The 16,782-nt window shown below is 36.6% G+C and overlaps 1 protein-coding gene across 2 annotated transcripts in view; it reads left to right on the forward strand.

The window, feature by feature from the left end:
• Window positions 1-16,400, forward strand: part of HMMR (hyaluronan mediated motility receptor) — a 45,805-nt gene extending 29,405 nt beyond the window's left edge. For both annotated transcript variants that reach the window (XM_049874271.1, XM_049874272.1), the window contains exons 11-18: window positions 1,046-1,260; window positions 6,851-6,967; window positions 13,038-13,184; window positions 13,821-13,970; window positions 14,069-14,168; window positions 14,842-15,018; window positions 15,582-15,744; window positions 16,311-16,400. In XM_049874271.1, coding sequence (XP_049730228.1) covers window positions 1,046-1,260; window positions 6,851-6,967; window positions 13,038-13,184; window positions 13,821-13,970; window positions 14,069-14,168; window positions 14,842-15,018; window positions 15,582-15,744; window positions 16,311-16,330 — 1,089 coding nt within the window. In that variant the 3' untranslated portion in view covers window positions 16,331-16,400. The remainder of the gene's footprint in view (window positions 1-1,045; window positions 1,261-6,850; window positions 6,968-13,037; window positions 13,185-13,820; window positions 13,971-14,068; window positions 14,169-14,841; window positions 15,019-15,581; window positions 15,745-16,310) is intronic.
• The last annotated feature ends 382 nt before the right edge of the window (window positions 16,401-16,782 follow it).

Below are 16,782 nucleotides of genomic sequence, written 5' to 3' on the forward strand. Positions count from 1 at the left end.
GACCTTTTGGTTAACAGCTGAGCTCTTAACCGCTGTGCCACCAGGGCTCCAGATTATTATATAGACATTAATAATTACATTGTAAAGAGTGTCTAACAATATAAGAAACAAAACAGATTTTTAAAATGCAGATTATGCAAAGAGCATTTTACATATCACTAAGAAAAAAAATCCACTTTAAAAAAAAATGTGCATAGGATGAAAATAGGCAGTTCTCAGAAGTGGAAATCCAGGTGGCCTGTATACAAGAAAAGATAGTGATAATCAGGTAAATGGAAATAAATTTACTTTTCGCTTATAAGATTGGCACAAGTTAAAACATTTGATAATAGAACCCATTGATGAGAGTCGGGCAAACACAGGTGCCCTCAAGCACTAGCGTAAAGGATTATACTGTTGGGGACATGCAACCATTGAAAGAATAAAGTAGATCAGGATATGTACTAACCTGGACAGATGTCAACACCTATTTTTATGATTTTGTGAAGTAACCTTTACATACAAAGAGTAAATATCATTCATATCATTCATATCCCCTCTAAAATTTATGTGTGTATGTAAGTATATGAAAAAGGCCAGAGGATAGATATACCATACTAGTGGTTATCCCTGAAATGGGAGAACTGGGTTGAGGTGAGGAGTAATCAAAGGTAATTTTGACTTTATTTTTGATGTTGTAATTTTTTTTTTTAATTGGTATTGTGTTGTATATTACATAACATAAAAATATTTGGATGTAGCAGTAAAATCAGAGTCCAATATTTATGTAATATTGTGTGAGAAAAGGATATTATGAGATAGCAGTCAGTTGTAAAACAGATGTAAAATATGATTTTAGTTTTCCAAGGACTCTGTGTGTGTGCTGCATAGAACAAAGACTGAAATGATATTAACCACAATGTTAACAAGGTGTAAGATATAATTCATGAGAAAAATGAAGCCCTTAAATTTAGTTTTCATGCTTCATTATCCGTCCTTTTTGTCTCTCAGTAAAACCTTCAAATGCCATTTAAAATGATTTTCATGGATTTCTATTTGGACATAGGAATTATCGTCTAGTCTTCAGCAGAAACTGTGTTCTTTTCAAGAGGAAATGATTAAAGAGAGAAATCTCTTTGAAGAAGAATTAAAACAAGCACTGGGTGAGTTAGATGAATTACAGCAAAGGGAGGAAGATGCTGAAAGGCTAATCAAGCAACTGGAAGAGGAAACAAAGTCTAAAGCTGAAGAACTAAAATCCCTACAAGAGAAGCTAAAAGGGTTTGTATTAATAAAAGCTGATATTATATATGACTTCAAATGTTATGAAGTATTTTCTCTCAGAGTTCTCATGTTAATTATGGCAGTGGGTGAGGCTGGAATTGTTGTACATTTAGGGAATAAACACAGAAATAAAGTAAATGCCTAAGATTTAAGACAAACAAGTAGGAGAGCCAAAGTTAGAAGCCATGCCCTTTCTCTTAAGGACGGAGGTTTAATTAACAAGAACTTTAATAAATAAATGACCAAATTTTTTAGCTTCCTTGCTTCTCCTCTTACGTTTTCTAAAAATTATTAGACATCACAGCAATGATGAATTAAGAAAAAAACACATAAAACTGAGAATCCCACCCTTCAATAAATGACTGCTTCCATGTTTTGTATCTATATGTCTATCAGTTTACAATGTGTTAAGTTATACCTTCGGTTATCTTTTTTTGAGGAAGGACAAACACTTCAAAAGCAGCAGTCAAAAAGCAAAATGGAAAAAACAATTATTAGAATTGAGAAAAGGAAGAAAGAAAATAAAAAGCTCTGGAGTTTTTTTAATGAAGATCTCACAAAGTTTTAGGAGGACATAATCTTTGTAAATCACCAAATCTTATTCTTTCAAAAACTGAAACTTCGAAAATAAGGAATTTGTCCTTTAAAGTGGACTGAATTTTCATTACCTTTTTTTTTTAAAAACTAGTTCAGTGTTAACTTCCATCCATCCTTCCGTTCCTACCAAATTTAAATTAAAAGATTCAGTTTGATTCTGGAATGTGAATTATAAGTAAAATAATGAATTCTGTTATTAAAATCCTTGAGATTGCATCACTAAAAACTTTTCTAACAGGAAGCCATAGACTAGGCAGAAGCCTCAAGGATTGTAATGTCCCTCACACCAGTGGACCTATCCCTTGGTAGATGCTGTTGTATTAATCCCTTTTCTGTTTTTTTGTGATGATTAGTGATGAAAAAGAACATCAAGGTTTTATGTATGCCTGCTTGTTTGGGAAGAGTACAAAAGTATAATTAGGGGGTTTGTTCTATTCTCCAGACAGTCTTGGGGAAGGGGAACCTTAAGATACTGAGTAGATGGTGACAATTTCAGAGAAGAAAGAAAGTTGAGAGAGTCATTTATTTTAACTCGAAGAACTCTGGTCTAAAGGTCAGGAGAAAAAGGTTTTATTACTTGATCTGTAAATTATTTGTGTGATCCTGAAGAAGACAATGTTAATTTCTTTAATTTTCTAATTCATTAGATGTAAAATAAAGGAGTTTTATGAGATGATTTCAAAAGTTCCTTCCAACCTGGAAATTTCAGGCTTAAGGGAAAAAACAGCTAAAAGAATTGGAAGTGACTCCTTAGGGGAACAGAGAAGGAAGTATTCTTAATATACACCCTTTAATACTACTTGATTGGTTTTTAGTTGTGATGTGTATATTTTAGAAATGACATTCATTACAGAATAAATTTTATCAGGTGTTTATCTTGTATTAATGTCCAATTTAGTCTTGAATAATGCTTCTTATTTGTATTTTTTAGCTTTATCTGTTCTTTAAAAGATTTCACATAAACTCATATGCATACCTAAAAATTTATCATAATTTTGGTGATATTTTTCATGATATTTCAAAGATCTTTGATACTCGTAATATTTAAAAAGGTGACTTAAAAGCTATTCTATCTATGCAAAGTAATAATTATTGATTAAATAAGTTATTAAATCTTTGAATAATTTACAATAAATCCACATAGTCCTGTAACTTTTTCACAATAACTTTTAAAATGAAGTGTCTTTTTTTGTGTGTGTGCTTTAGATGAAAGTTTACAGAGCAAATTAGTTTCTCATTAAACAATTAATACACATATTGTTCTGTGATATTGGTTGCCAACCCCATAACATGTCAACACTCTCCCCTTCTCGACCTTGGATTCCCCATTACCAGTTTTCCTGTCCCCTCCTGACTTCTCGTCCTTGCCCCTGGGCTGGTGTGCCCATTTTGTCTTGTTATGCTTTTTATGAGCCTCTCTAATCTTTGGCAGAAGGGTGAATCTCAGGAGTGACTTCAGTACTGAGTTAAAAGGGTTTTTGGGAGCTGTATTCTCAGGATTTCTTCAGTCTCTGTCAGACCAGTAAGTCTGGTCTTTTTTTCTGTGAGTTAGAATTTTGTTCCACATTTTTCTCCACGTCTGTCCTGTAGCCTCTATTGTGATCCCTATCAGAGCAGTCAGTGATGGTAGCTGGGCACCATCTAGTTGTGCTGGACTCAGTCTAGTGAAGGCTGTGGTAGTTGTGGTCTGTTCGTCCTTTAGACTAATCTTTCCCTTGCGTCTTTGGTTTTCTTCACTCTTCTTTGCTCCAGATGGGGCAGGACCAGTGGAGTATCTTAAATGGCAGCTCACAAGCTTTTAAGACCCCAGATGCTACTCACCAAAGTGGGATTTAGAACATTTTCTTTATAAACTACATTATGCCAATTGAGTTAGATTTTCCCAAGAACATGGTTCCCAGCCCTCAGCACAGTAATTCGTCCCTCAGAGAGTTTGGATGTGTCTGTGAAGCTTCCATGATGTTGCCTTGGTCAAATTGTGCTAACTTCCCCAGTATGTGTACTGTGTTACCCTTCACCAAAGTTACTACTTATATACTGTCTAGTTAATGTTTTTCCCTCCCCACCCCTCCCCTCCCTCGTAACTGTCAAAGATTGTTTCTTTCTGTGTGTAAACCTTTTCATGAATTTTTGTAATAGTGGTTTCATACAGTATTTGACCTTTTGTGATTGACATATTTCACTCGGCATAATGCTCTCCAGATTCATTCATGTCGTAAGATGTTTCTCAGATTCATCACTGTTCTTCATCGTTGCATAATATTCCACTGTGTTTATGGACCATAGTTTGTTTATCCCTTCATCTGTTGATGGACACTTAGGTTGTTTCCATCCTTTTGCTATTGTGAATGATGTTGCAATGAACATGGGTGTGCATATATCTATTTGTGTGTGATGGCTTTTATTTCTCTAGGATATATTCCTAGGAGTGGGATAGCTGTATCATATGGTATCTCTATTTCTAGCTTTTTTTAAGAAGCACCGTATCATTTTCCACAGTGGTTGTACCATTTTGCATTCCCACCAGCAGTGCGTAAGAGTTCCAATCTCTCCGCATTCTGTCCCAACATTTGTTATTTTCTGGGTTTTTTTTTTTTTTTTTTTTAAGGCCGGTAATGTCAGGATGGGATGATATCTCATTGTGGTTTTGATTGCATTTCTCTAATGGCTGGTGATGCAAGCATTTCCTCCTGTGTCTGTTAGCTGCCTGAATGTCTTTGATGAAATGCCCGTTAATATCCTTTGCCCAATTTTTTTTTTTTAATTGTGCTTTAGGATAAGGCTTACAGAGCACGTAGTTTCCCACTTAATAGTTCATACACAAATTGTTCCGCGGCATTGGTTGCAATTCCTGCAATGTGTCAGCACTATCCCTATTACCACTCTGAGTTCCCCATTTCCATTCATCAGGTTTTTCTGTCCCTTCATGCCTTCTCATCTTTGCTTTCGGGGCAATGTGACCACTTTGTCTCATAAAGATGGTTGTTCTAAGGCGCACTTTCCTCATGGGTGTTATTGTTTATTTTATTGTTGTTATTGCTAAGTGCTGGCGAGTTGGTTCTGACTCATGGTGAACCTAGCTACAGCAGAATGAATCACTGCCTGGTCCTGCACCATTCTCACAATCATTGCTATGCTTGAGCTCATTGTTGCAGCCACTGCATTAATCCATTTCGTTGAGGGTCTTCTCTTTCCCTGACTGTCTACTTTACAAAGCATGATGTCTTTCTCCAGGAACTCGTCCCACCTGATAACATATCCAAAGTACGTGAGATGAACTCTCACCATCCTTGTTTCTAAGAAGCATTCTGGCTGTACTTCTTTTACAGGCCTGTCTATTTGGCTAAAAGGTAATCTCCAGGAGTGGCTTGAGTTCTATATTAGAAGGATGTCTAAGAGCCATAGCCTCAGGGTTTCCTTCAGTCCCTCTCAGACTAGTAAATCTGGCCGTTTTTATGAATCCAAATTTTGTTCTACATTTTTTTCCTACCCTAACCAGGACCTTCTATTGTGATCCTGGTCAGAGCAGCGGTAGTGTTAGGTAGGCATCACCTAGTTCTTCTGATGTCAGGCTAGTGGAGCCTATGGTTCCTGTGGTCCATTAGTCCTTTGGACTAATTGTTTCCTTGAGTCTTTGGTTTTCTTTGCTCTCCTGTGCTGTGAATAGGAAGAGACCAATAGTTGTATGTTAGATGGTCACTCGCAAACTTTTAAGATCCGAGATGCTGCTCACCAAATGAGGATGTAGAACATTGTGTTGATGAACTACGTTATGCCAGTTGACCTTGATGTCCCTCGAGACTGTGGTCCTTAGAATTCAAGCCCAGTTTCTCAGTCCCATGAGGTGTTTGGTTGTCTTTAGGATGTTTCCATGACTGTGGCCCTGTGTGCTCTATTATATATATGAATATACATGCAGCACATGTAAATACGTATGTAGAAATACCCACAGCCAAACCTATATATGCACATGGGAGTACTCCCATACATACTCCCACACCTATTCAGCATACCTATCTACCTATGTTTCCACTCATAGTTTCTTGTTTGTTATTACTGGTGTTGCAGAATTGTATAGTATTTACAGAAACCCTGGTGGTGTAGTGGTTAAGTACTACAGCTGCTAACCAAAAGGTCGGCAGTTCGAATCCACCAGGCGTTCCTTGGAAACTCTGTGGGACAGTTCTACTCTGTCCCTATAGGGTCGCTATGAGTCAGAGTTGACTCAACAGCAATGAGTTTGGTTTTGGGGTTTTTTATAGTATTTACTGGTGTTGCTGGGGTTTGTGTGTGTGTGTGTGTGCTTTAGGTACAACTTTACAGAGCAAATGAATTTCTCATTAAAATGAGAAATGAGCCTTAACTGTACCTAAGCAAAAAACCAAACCCATTGCTGTCAAGTTGGTCCTAATTCGTAGTGACCCTACAGGACAGAGTAGAACTGCCCCATAGGGTTTCCATGAAATGGCGTGTGGATTCAAACTGCTGACCTTTTTATTTAGCAGCCGAGCTCTTAACCAATGTGCCACCAGGGCTCCTTAACTGTACTTAGTACTTCTTAAGTGTTTAAATACAGAAAACTAAATTTTATTCAATCCAAGTACTTTTTTTTCCTGGTAATCCCTTGCATTCTTTAATCTTGGCTTCAGGTGTTAAGGCTCTATTTTAGAGTATTTCTACCATACCTTACCCCCCCCCACCACCAATATTTAAACTACCTACGTAAATACATGTGATATAAAAAAATAAATTTAGAAATAACTAAATTAGGAAGAAAATAAAAGTGAAAAGATAGTATGAAGCTACTAGTAAAGTTAGTACATTAAAAAACATGCTATTAGAGGTAGATCATGTATTTACTTATAAGCTTTTCAGCAGCTAATGCAAAGATGAAGATAAGTTATGATTCACAGCGTCAAAGGTAAGCATTAATGTCTTTCTTAGGTTAATCGTTTGTAGTTCACATTTTCTCTTTTACTTTTTTTCATAGGAAGGAAGCTGAACTGGAGAAAAGTAATGCTGCTCACACTCAGGCCACTTTGCTTTTGCAGGAAAGGGTTGATAGTACAGTGCAAAACCTTGGAGATGTTACTGCTGAATTTGAAAGGTATTTTTCTTGGGAGTCTAAATTCCCAAGTGTAATGTGTATGGGGGTGGGGGGTGGATACCTAGGGAAATCTTGAACAAAACAAATACACATATAGGAAGATTGGTGTTATTTTAATTTCATAATGACCAACCATTTGTTTGCACAGAATGATGGGATACTGCGTGGTTTAAAGTCAGAAAAGATTTTCTTCAGGGTTGTATCCTTTCACCATACATATTCAGTCTATGTGCTGAGCAAATAATCAGAGAAGCTAGACTGTATGAAGAAGAACGGGGCATCAGGATTGGAGGAAGACTCGTTAACAACTGTGTTATGTAGATGGCACAACCTTGCTTGCTGAAAGTGAAGAGGACTTGAAGCACTTACTGATGAAGATCAAAGACCACATCCTTCAGTGTGGGTTACACCTCAACATAAAGAAAACAAAAATCCTCACAACTGGACCAATAAACATCATCATGATAAACAGAGAAAAGATTGAAGTTGTCAAGGATTTCACTTTACTTGGATCCACAATCAACGCCCACGGAAACAGTAGTCAAGAAATCAAAAGACAAATTACATTGGGCAGATCTGCTGCAAAAGACCTCTTTAAAGTATTGAAAGGAAAGATGTCACCTTGAAGACTAAGGTGCTCCTGACCCAAGCTGTGGTATTTTCCATCACATCATATGCATGCGAAAGCTGGACAGTGAATAAGGAAGACCGAAGAAGAACTGATACCTTTGAGTTGTGGTGTCAGCAAAGAATATTGAGTATACCATGGACTGCCAAAAGAATGAACAAATCTGTCTTGGAAGAAGTGCAACCAGAATGCTCCTTAGAGGCAAGGATGGTGAAACTATGTCTTACATACTTTGGACATTTTGTCAGGAGGGATGAGTCCCTGGGGAAGGACATCATGCTTGGTAAAGTACAGGGTCAGTGAAGAAGAAGAAGACCCTCAGCAAGACGGATTGACACAGTGGCTGCAACAATGGGCTTAAGTATAACAATGATTGTGAGCATGGCACGGGACTGGTCAGTGTTTCATTCTATAGTACATAGGGTCAGTATGAGTCAGAATCAGCTTGACAGCACCTAACAACAACAATCATAAATGGCCATTTAATCTTACCTTTTCCAGTGTTCAGTTCAAATTTTATGGACTCTCAAACCTTGAATGCTTGTGCTTTTCCTATTCTGGTATGTTTAATTTCCCTATAAAGAATGCAAAAGTAAGGGAACACAACAGAGAACCCCTGAGGGAGCAGGAGAGCAGTGGGATGCAGACCCCAAATTCTCATAAAAAGACCAGACTTAATGGTCTGACTGAGACTAGAAGGACCCTGGAGGTCATGGTCCCCAGACCTTCTGTTAGCCCAAGACAGGAACTTTTCCCAAAGCCAACTCTTCTGACAGGGATTGGACTGGACAATGGGATAGAAAATGATACTGGTGAAGAATGAGTTTCTTGGATCAAGTAGACACATGAGACTATGTTTGCATCTCCTGTCTGGAGGGGAGATGAGAGGGCAGAGGGCTTCAGAAGCTGGCTGAATGGACAGGAAAAGAGAGAGTAGAGGGAAGGAGTGTGCAGTCTCACTAGGGGGAGAGCAATTAGGAGTATATAGCAAGGTGTATATAAATTTTTGAATGAGAGACTGACTTAATTTTTCACTTAAAGCACAATAAAAATTAAAAAAAAAAGAATGCAAAAGTCTTTATCATCATCAGATCTATGAACTTACCTGCATTTATGCCTATCCTTCCTTCTCACTTGTTACAGGTGAAGTATCCTAGTCGTTTTAACCTTCAGTGATGCTATACCATCATTTATTATGTCTCGAATAATTTTCAAAATTTCTACTGGAATTATTCTTATCAACATTAAAACATGTTCTTCATCTTTAAATACATAAATAACTTTTTTAAAAACCTCCTTTGACCTTCCACTTACTTCCTTCTGCACCTATCCAGCAGCAACTCTCACTCCTCACACCCTTCTTATTTCAAAATTCTGCTTCCTCACCTTCCTATCCAGTTATTTTTCCTTTTTTTTTTTTCTTCTTAGTTTTAGGTTACAAAAAAAAAAAAAAATTTTTTTAGGAGAGGCTGCAGATTCAAAAGATAATGTACCAAATACACATCTGAATGCAAGAGTAAATTAATGTTAACATTTCTAGTTATCATATTGTTTCAGACCTTTGGGGGGAAGTCTCTATTTTTCTTCTCTTTTAATACAATATTTAAAACATATGAAAAACTACACAACATGTTCATAAATTTTAAAGAATAAAGATAAAATCAACACACAGGAGCCCATGAAAGAAAACAAACCAAGTGATTGTCAATAATTTAGTATCTATATAACTGTGCCTCCACTATCCCATCTTCCTGTCTCCCCCCAGGAGATAACACCATCTTGAATCCTACATTAATTATTTTCTTGCTTTAGTTCCTGTGTGTTATAATTTGGTAACATGAACATTCATAAAAATAATTGTTGTGTGCTGTGGAGTCAATTTTGGTTCACAGCAACCATATAGGACAGAGTAGAACTGCCCCAAAGGGTTTCCCAGGCTGTAACGTTTACTGGATCAGATTGCCAGGTCTTTCTCCTGCAGAGCCACTGGTGAGTTTGAACCCACAGTCTTTCAGTTAGCAGCCAAGCAATTAAGCATTGTGTCACCAGGGCTCCTTATACAAATAATACATTATCTAATTATGCTTGTTTGAGAACTTCACCAAAAAATATCATTATACATATGCCATTGCCTGAGTCTTTTGTTTATATCATTAATGAGGTTAAACGTTTTTTATTTTATTTATAGGCTATTCATCTTTCCCTTTCTATGAAGTACTTGTTTATAACTGTTCATTTCTCAATAGGGTTATTACCTTTTCTCGTTGATTGTAGAGTTCATCAGTTATATGGATTGCAGATATCTTCTCCCAAATGTGACTTAGCTTTTCATTTTCCATATGGGTTCTTTTGATGAATGGAAGTTCTAGATTTTAATATGATTAAATTTGTAGGTGTTTATGGTGAACACTTTTACATCTCATTTAAGAAATACTTTCTATCTCCAAGACGTTAAGATATTTACCTATATTTTTTAAATAAAAGCTTCAAAGTTTCACATTTCATTTTTCTGTCTAGAACTGATTTCTGTGTGTGTAGTGAGTGTAGTGGGTAGTGAGTGTAGTGATGTGGGGATTAAATTTATTATTGTTTTCCCATATGGATAACTGTCATGGATTGAATTATGTCCCCCCAAAGATGTGTGTATTAACTTGGTTAGGCCATGATTCCCAGTAGTCTGTGGTTGTCCTCCATTTTGTGATTGTAATTTTATGTTAAAGAGAACTAGGGTAGGATATAACACCCTTGCTCAGGCCACATCCCTGATTTAATGTAAAGGGAGTTTCCATGGGGTGTGGCCTGCACCACCTTTTATCTCAAGAGATGAAAAGAGAAGCAAGCAGATATTTGGGGATCTCATACCACCAAGAAAGCACCATCAAGAAAGAGCGCATCCTTTGGACCTGAGGTTCCTGCTCTGAGATGCTCCCAGACCAAGAGAAGACTGATGAGAAGGACCTTCCTCCAGAGCCAGCAGAGACAGAAAGCCTTCCCTTGGAGCTGGCATCCTGAATATGGACTTCTAGCCTACTGGACTGTGAGAGAATACACTTCTCTTTGTTAAAGCCACGTACTTGTGGTATTTCTGTTGCAGCAGCACTAGATGACTAAGTCAATAACCAATTGCCTAATATCCATTTATTAAATAGTACCCTTTTTTCCCAGCGATCTGTTCCTACATATGTTATATTCTTAGCTTGTATGTAATAAAAACCAAAAAACCAAACTGGTTGTCCTCAAGTCCATTCTGACTCATAACAACACTATAGGACAGAGTAGGACTGCCCATAGAGTTTCCAAGGAGCTCCTGGTGAACTGGAATTGCCCACCTTTTGGTTAGTAGCCATAACACTTAACCACTGCGCCACCAGGGTTTCCTTATATGTTATGTATATATTTAAAAAATATGTATGTGTGTATATAGATTTAGTTCACATTTTATGGGACAGGAACAGAGGTTAGAAACAAGGGCTGGGTCATCACCTTGGGGCAAAATGGATTTATTCAAGAGACAGGGGAGCCATTAAATGGTCCCTAAGTCAGTGTGCGCCACCCTGATGACGCAGTGGTTAAGAGCAACCACTGTTAACTGAAAGGTCAACAGTTCAAGTCCATCAGCAGCTCCTTGGAAACCCTATGGAGCAGTTCTACTCTGCCCTGTAAGGTCACTGTGAGTTGGAGTCGACTCCACGACAATGGGTTTGATTTTTGTTTTTGGTTTAAGTAAGTGTGTGGATCGTTCTGAAAGTCTCAATCCCCTAAAGTGATTTCCCTTTTCACTAATGGATGGTGACTTACAGTTTGAAAAGTAGTACCTTAGGAGATTTTTATCCATTCTAAAATGTCATCCACCATGAATATGCTAATAGCATTCCAATTTATTTCTTCAAAAAACCCCTTGCTGTCGAGTCACTTCCAACTGATAGCGACCCAATAGGACAGAGTAGAACTGCTCCAGAGGGTTTCCAAGGAGCGCTGGTGAATCCAAACTGCTGACCTTTTGGTTTGCAGCTGAACTCTTAACTGCTGTGCCACCAGGATTTCCATTTCTTGAAAAGACCTCTCTTTTGACCTCCACACCTATATGTGCAGCTGCGTGTTTGATATATTCAAGTAGGTATCTCACTAGCATTTAATGTTAAGTTGTCGTAAAAATTCTTAATCTTCTTGCCACCTTTTCCAATCTTTAGTCTTTTTTTTTTTTTTAGTCTCAGTCAGTGACATCTTCATCTTCCCAATTTCTCATTCTGCAAATCTTAAAGTCATCCTTGATAATTTTCTCTCCCTTACCACATCCAATCTATCTCTTGAATTTTTCAGTTCTGCCTCCAGAAGAGCTTTCACCTCTCTCTATTAGTCTGGCTCCATGGCCACTTTCTTGCTCTCAGTCTCCTTTACCACTCACCTTGGCCAGTAAATAATTTTATTCTAATTAGTCTTTTAGGAAATCCTGGTGGTGTAGTGGTTAAGAGCTGTGGCTGCTAACCAAAAGGTGGGCAGTTTGAATCTACCAGGTGCTCCTTGGAAATCCTATGGGGCAGTTTTACTCTCCTATAGGGTCGCCATGGGTCGGAATCCACTTGATGGCAGCTGGTTTGGTTTTAGGTTAGTTAATCTTTTAATTTTTCTGTTCTTGTTCCTTCCCCAATCTAGTTGCTACAAATCTCCAGAATGATCCACACATTTACTTAGAGACCGTATAACGGCTCCCCTTTGTCTCTTGGGTAAATCCATTTTGCCTCATGGTGATGACCCAGCCCCTGTCTCTAACCTCTGTTCCTGCCTATGCTATTCACTAGGCTCTAGCCTCCCCTGTAATGGGCTGTGTTCTACCTGCCTCTCAGTGCTTATGCCTCTTTTTGCTTTTGAAATACTTTTCCCTTAGCGGCCTAGCTGACTGCTTCTTATCCATGAAGCCTCAGCTTAAATATAAGTTCCTCAGAAAGGCCTTTTCTGAATCTCCAACCAGAATGTAGGTCCCCTGTTCTATCAGCTTAAAGTACTCGGTACTTTGCTTCATAGCACTTATCAGAAATTTAATTATATACATAGCCATTTTTTGTGGGGAATAGGTGGGGGATTTCCCTATCTTCCTCACAAGATCATAAATTTTTTTACAGTGAGTACAGGGGCTGTCTTTTTTTTTTGTTTTGGAATAATTTTCATGTTTGGTAGTTGGTTTTTTCATCTCTATATTTAAGCATACTTCCTGTGCATAGAAGGCATTTGATTTTTTCTTTGAATAAGCAGTGAATACCCAGCATGTAAGCTCATTTGTACTGATCTCAGAACCCTAAATTCTTACCTGTGTAAATACAAGACTATATTATAAGGTTTTGTATGTTTCACCTAAAAGTGTATAAGACGTAAACTGATCAGGTATAGGTTTGTCACTTATATGGTATTTAGAAAGCTCCTTTAACTTTTTTTTTTTTTTTAAAGCTACAAAGCATTAACAACTAGTGAAATAGAAGATCTTAAGCTAGAGAACTCATCACTACAGGAAAAAGTGGCCAAGGCTGAAAAATGTACAGAGGATGTTCAACATCAGTTCTGGGCAGCTGAGAACGCAAATCAAGAATATGCAAGGTTTGTAGAAGAAATAAAGCAAAAGCACACTTGTTGACTGGCAACCATCAAGGCAATTTAATGTTGTTGCAAGCCAGCTAGTAAGTGATACAGGGAATGGAAGTCCCATGACTTGGTTTTGGTAATCTTAATTTGCAATTTAAGAATTTACTCAGTTAAAAATTACAGTTCTTGAAGAGTTCCTTCAGGGTTTTTGTTTGTTTTGCTTTTTAAGGGGTGTGTCTTAGTTACCTAGTGCTGCTGTAACAGAAATACCACAAGTGGGTGGCTTTAGATAACAGAAATTTATTATCTCACAAACCTAGAGGCTAAATGTCCAAATCAGGGCCTCCTTCTTTGTAGGTAGCCCCGGATGTTCTTTGGCTCCTTGACATTATTTGGCTTATAGAGGATCCTCACATCATGTGTTTTATAACTTAGAAGTGATTAGATTTAGAACCAACCCTACTCAGATATGACCTGATTAACATAAAAGAGAAAACTCTATTTCCAAACAGGATATTTACAGGTTTAGGGGCCAGAATTTCAATACATATATTTGGGGGACACAATTCAATCCATAACAGGGGGAAAGAAGGAAAAAATTAATCTGAATACCTATAAGCGTTTAATAGACTCTTCTTTCTCAAACCCAAGGATGCTTCTAGATCTGCAGACCAAATCAGCACTTAAAGAAGCAGAAATTAAAGAAATAACCGTTTCTTCTCTTAAAAAAATAACTGATTTGCAGAACCAACTCAAGCAACAAGGTGAAGACTTTAAGAAACAATTGGAAGAAGAAGCAAGGTAATCTAGATTTAGAATCTGAACACCATGTAACTCAATTATTTTTCCTAAAAATTACATTTCTTAATTGTTCATTTTTCTTTAATTTTCCCATACAGAAAAGCTGGAAAAGAAAATGCAGTGGTAGAATTAACTGAGGAAAGTAATAAGTGGCGTCTGCTTTATGAAGAACTGTATAATAAAACAAAGCCTTTTCAGGTGTGTACATCAGGACTAAACTTCCTTGTGGTTGCTTTAGGAATTCCCTTTGTTCCCTGTTACAGTCAGAACAGTGACTAGGTTTTTTTAAAAGATCATTTCATAGTGCAGTTACAATTCAGTTTAATTTCATAATAAAGAAGAGATATATTTTATTAAATTATTAGCATACATCTTTTAATGTAACCTTTAGGTTAAAAAATTACTTTTAATGAGGGATTTAAAGTTAAAGCTTGGAAGGCCCTCCTGATAGGAACTTTCCTGATGTGAATTAATCTATGTAAATTTGTGATTTATATTTTGTCATGATCTATCTCAGTGCTTCTCAGATTAACGTGCTGATCTTTTTTAAAGAAAAAAAATAAATGCTTATTTTGGCACTAAAGAAGATAGAAGTGCAGTACTGAGACAGTGTCATCATCTAAGCTGATACAATTTAGACTGGCTGCCAGACAGACTCTCTTCTTTTTCCTTTTTTTTTTCTTTCTGTTTTAATGATCTTTGGGATGAAAACAAAAAGTTTTATAAAAATTTTCATAGAAAACTTAAGGGGAGCCCTGAGAATATGTCAGTATACTTTGTTTGTTGTTTATTTTCTCTAGTTTTGTTTATGCTTTACATGAGAGAAGAAAGACTTAAGAGTTTTACGTCTTTGTAAAAAAATCTTTTTCAGCTACAACTGGACGCATTTGAAGCAGAGAAACAGGTTTTGCTGAATGAGCATGGCGCAGCTCAGGAACAGCTGAATAAACTAAGTGATTCGTATGCTAAATTATTGGGTCATCAGAATCTAAAGCAAAAAATCAAGCATGTTGTGAAATTGAAAGATGAAAATAGCCAGCTCAAATTGGTTTGTTAAATAAAATTTAGCTTTATTAACGATATTTGGTGGGGAGTTTTATTATCCTGTTTATAATACTTAAGTAAAACGAAGGACTTTGGTATCAGTAAATCATAATAGTTTATAGAGGAAGATCCACCTCAGGGTTGTGGGTGTATTTTAGAGCGTTGACCAGAAAGGTATTCTGTGTTCTCAGGTTTTCCAAGTACAGAGAAAATTATTGGTATAATTGGGAGAATTCATAAGGCATTACACACCCATTTCTATTTAGAAGATAGCAAAGACCTTGATGTAGATATCATAAACAGTGTTAAAAAGAAATTAGATAATTAATTTTGAGTTCACTTTTATCATAAACATAGATTTGTACCTGTAGAGGAACAAGAAGATCTAAACAACTCTTTATCTCCTTTGTCAAGCTCTTCAAAATCATTTTGTAATTCATAGTATTAAAGCCTGAATATAGTAGTGATTCTTGCAATTAGGTTTGATGCATAAGCAATGTTGGAATTTGTCAATAACAAACACCAACATGATGTTTATTGTTTACGGTCTACATTTTCCTTGCATAGGAAGTATCAAAACTCCGCTCTCAGCTTGCAAAGAAAAAACAAAGTGAGACAAAACTTCAGGAGGAATTGAATAAAGCTATGGGTATCAAGCACTTTGATCCTTCAAAGGCTTTTCATCATGAAAGTAAAGAAAATTTTGCCCTCAAAACCCCGTTAAAGGAAGGTATGAAATAAATGTATAGAAGTATCATCTTCCTTTAGTTTTGCTTTCACAGCGTTTTGCAAGTTACCGATTTTTTTTATGAACTGTGAAAAGCTGTTGACAAACGTTCTGATATAAAAGAATCTCTTAATGAGATTTTGTGTATATGTCCATTTCTTTCCTTCTCCCCTACTCTTTCTTCTATGTTCAGATTCTGTCCATCCTTGAAGCCCAGTTCAAATTATATCTTCCATATCTGGCTTTTTTTACTCCTAACCTGCTAACCAAAATTATTTACTCTGTAATATCCTTAGCATTTTAACCTAAATGTCTCTTAGTTCCTTAATCATTGCCTAATTTGTAGTTTTGGGGAAGTAGATTTTCTTTCCTTCTTGACCGAATCTATGTTTTCCACAATGAAAATTTGTTGAAGTAGTAAATGAAAGTCTAAATAAAATTACTGCTGTGGAACACAAACATTGCTTCATCTGTGTTGGAAAAGAGAGGAGATCTGTGTATCGTTTATAAAGATTGTTCAATTTGTTTGAATTTAGAATACTAATACCTCTTTTTAATAATCCTTCTAGGTAGTACAAACTGCTACTGAATACGTATGGAGTTTCAAGAATCATGCAAGTAAACATCTGAAAATCCTGCTAAAGATTATTTTATTTTTTATTGTTAATATTATTATTATGTTTATAATGTGTTTTTATAATGTTGTATATAATTTTAACTGCTTATCCTTAGGTATGTAGGAACAGGTTCAACATTTTTTACCAGTGTTCCTTCTGATATTTTATTTTCTATAGTAATTCCTTTAAGCTCACATTTATCAACTCATTTTAAACCTTCTAGATGGGTTTCCAACTTATAACTTATCCTATCAAATCAATCTTCCTTAAAAATCACTATCATATCATTTTCCCCCTATTCTGACACTTTAGATGGTTTCAAGATTCTAATCTCCAGGCTTTTTTTGACTTTGATACTGGAGGCCTCTTTCTGAACCCACCTTTTTAGCTAAGCTAAAGAACCTTAGCCTGGTCTTGCCTCCAC

Source organism: Elephas maximus, chromosome 2 (genome assembly GCF_024166365.1).
Source record: "Elephas maximus indicus isolate mEleMax1 chromosome 2, mEleMax1 primary haplotype, whole genome shotgun sequence".
Taxonomy (NCBI): Eukaryota; Metazoa; Chordata; class Mammalia; order Proboscidea; family Elephantidae; genus Elephas; species Elephas maximus.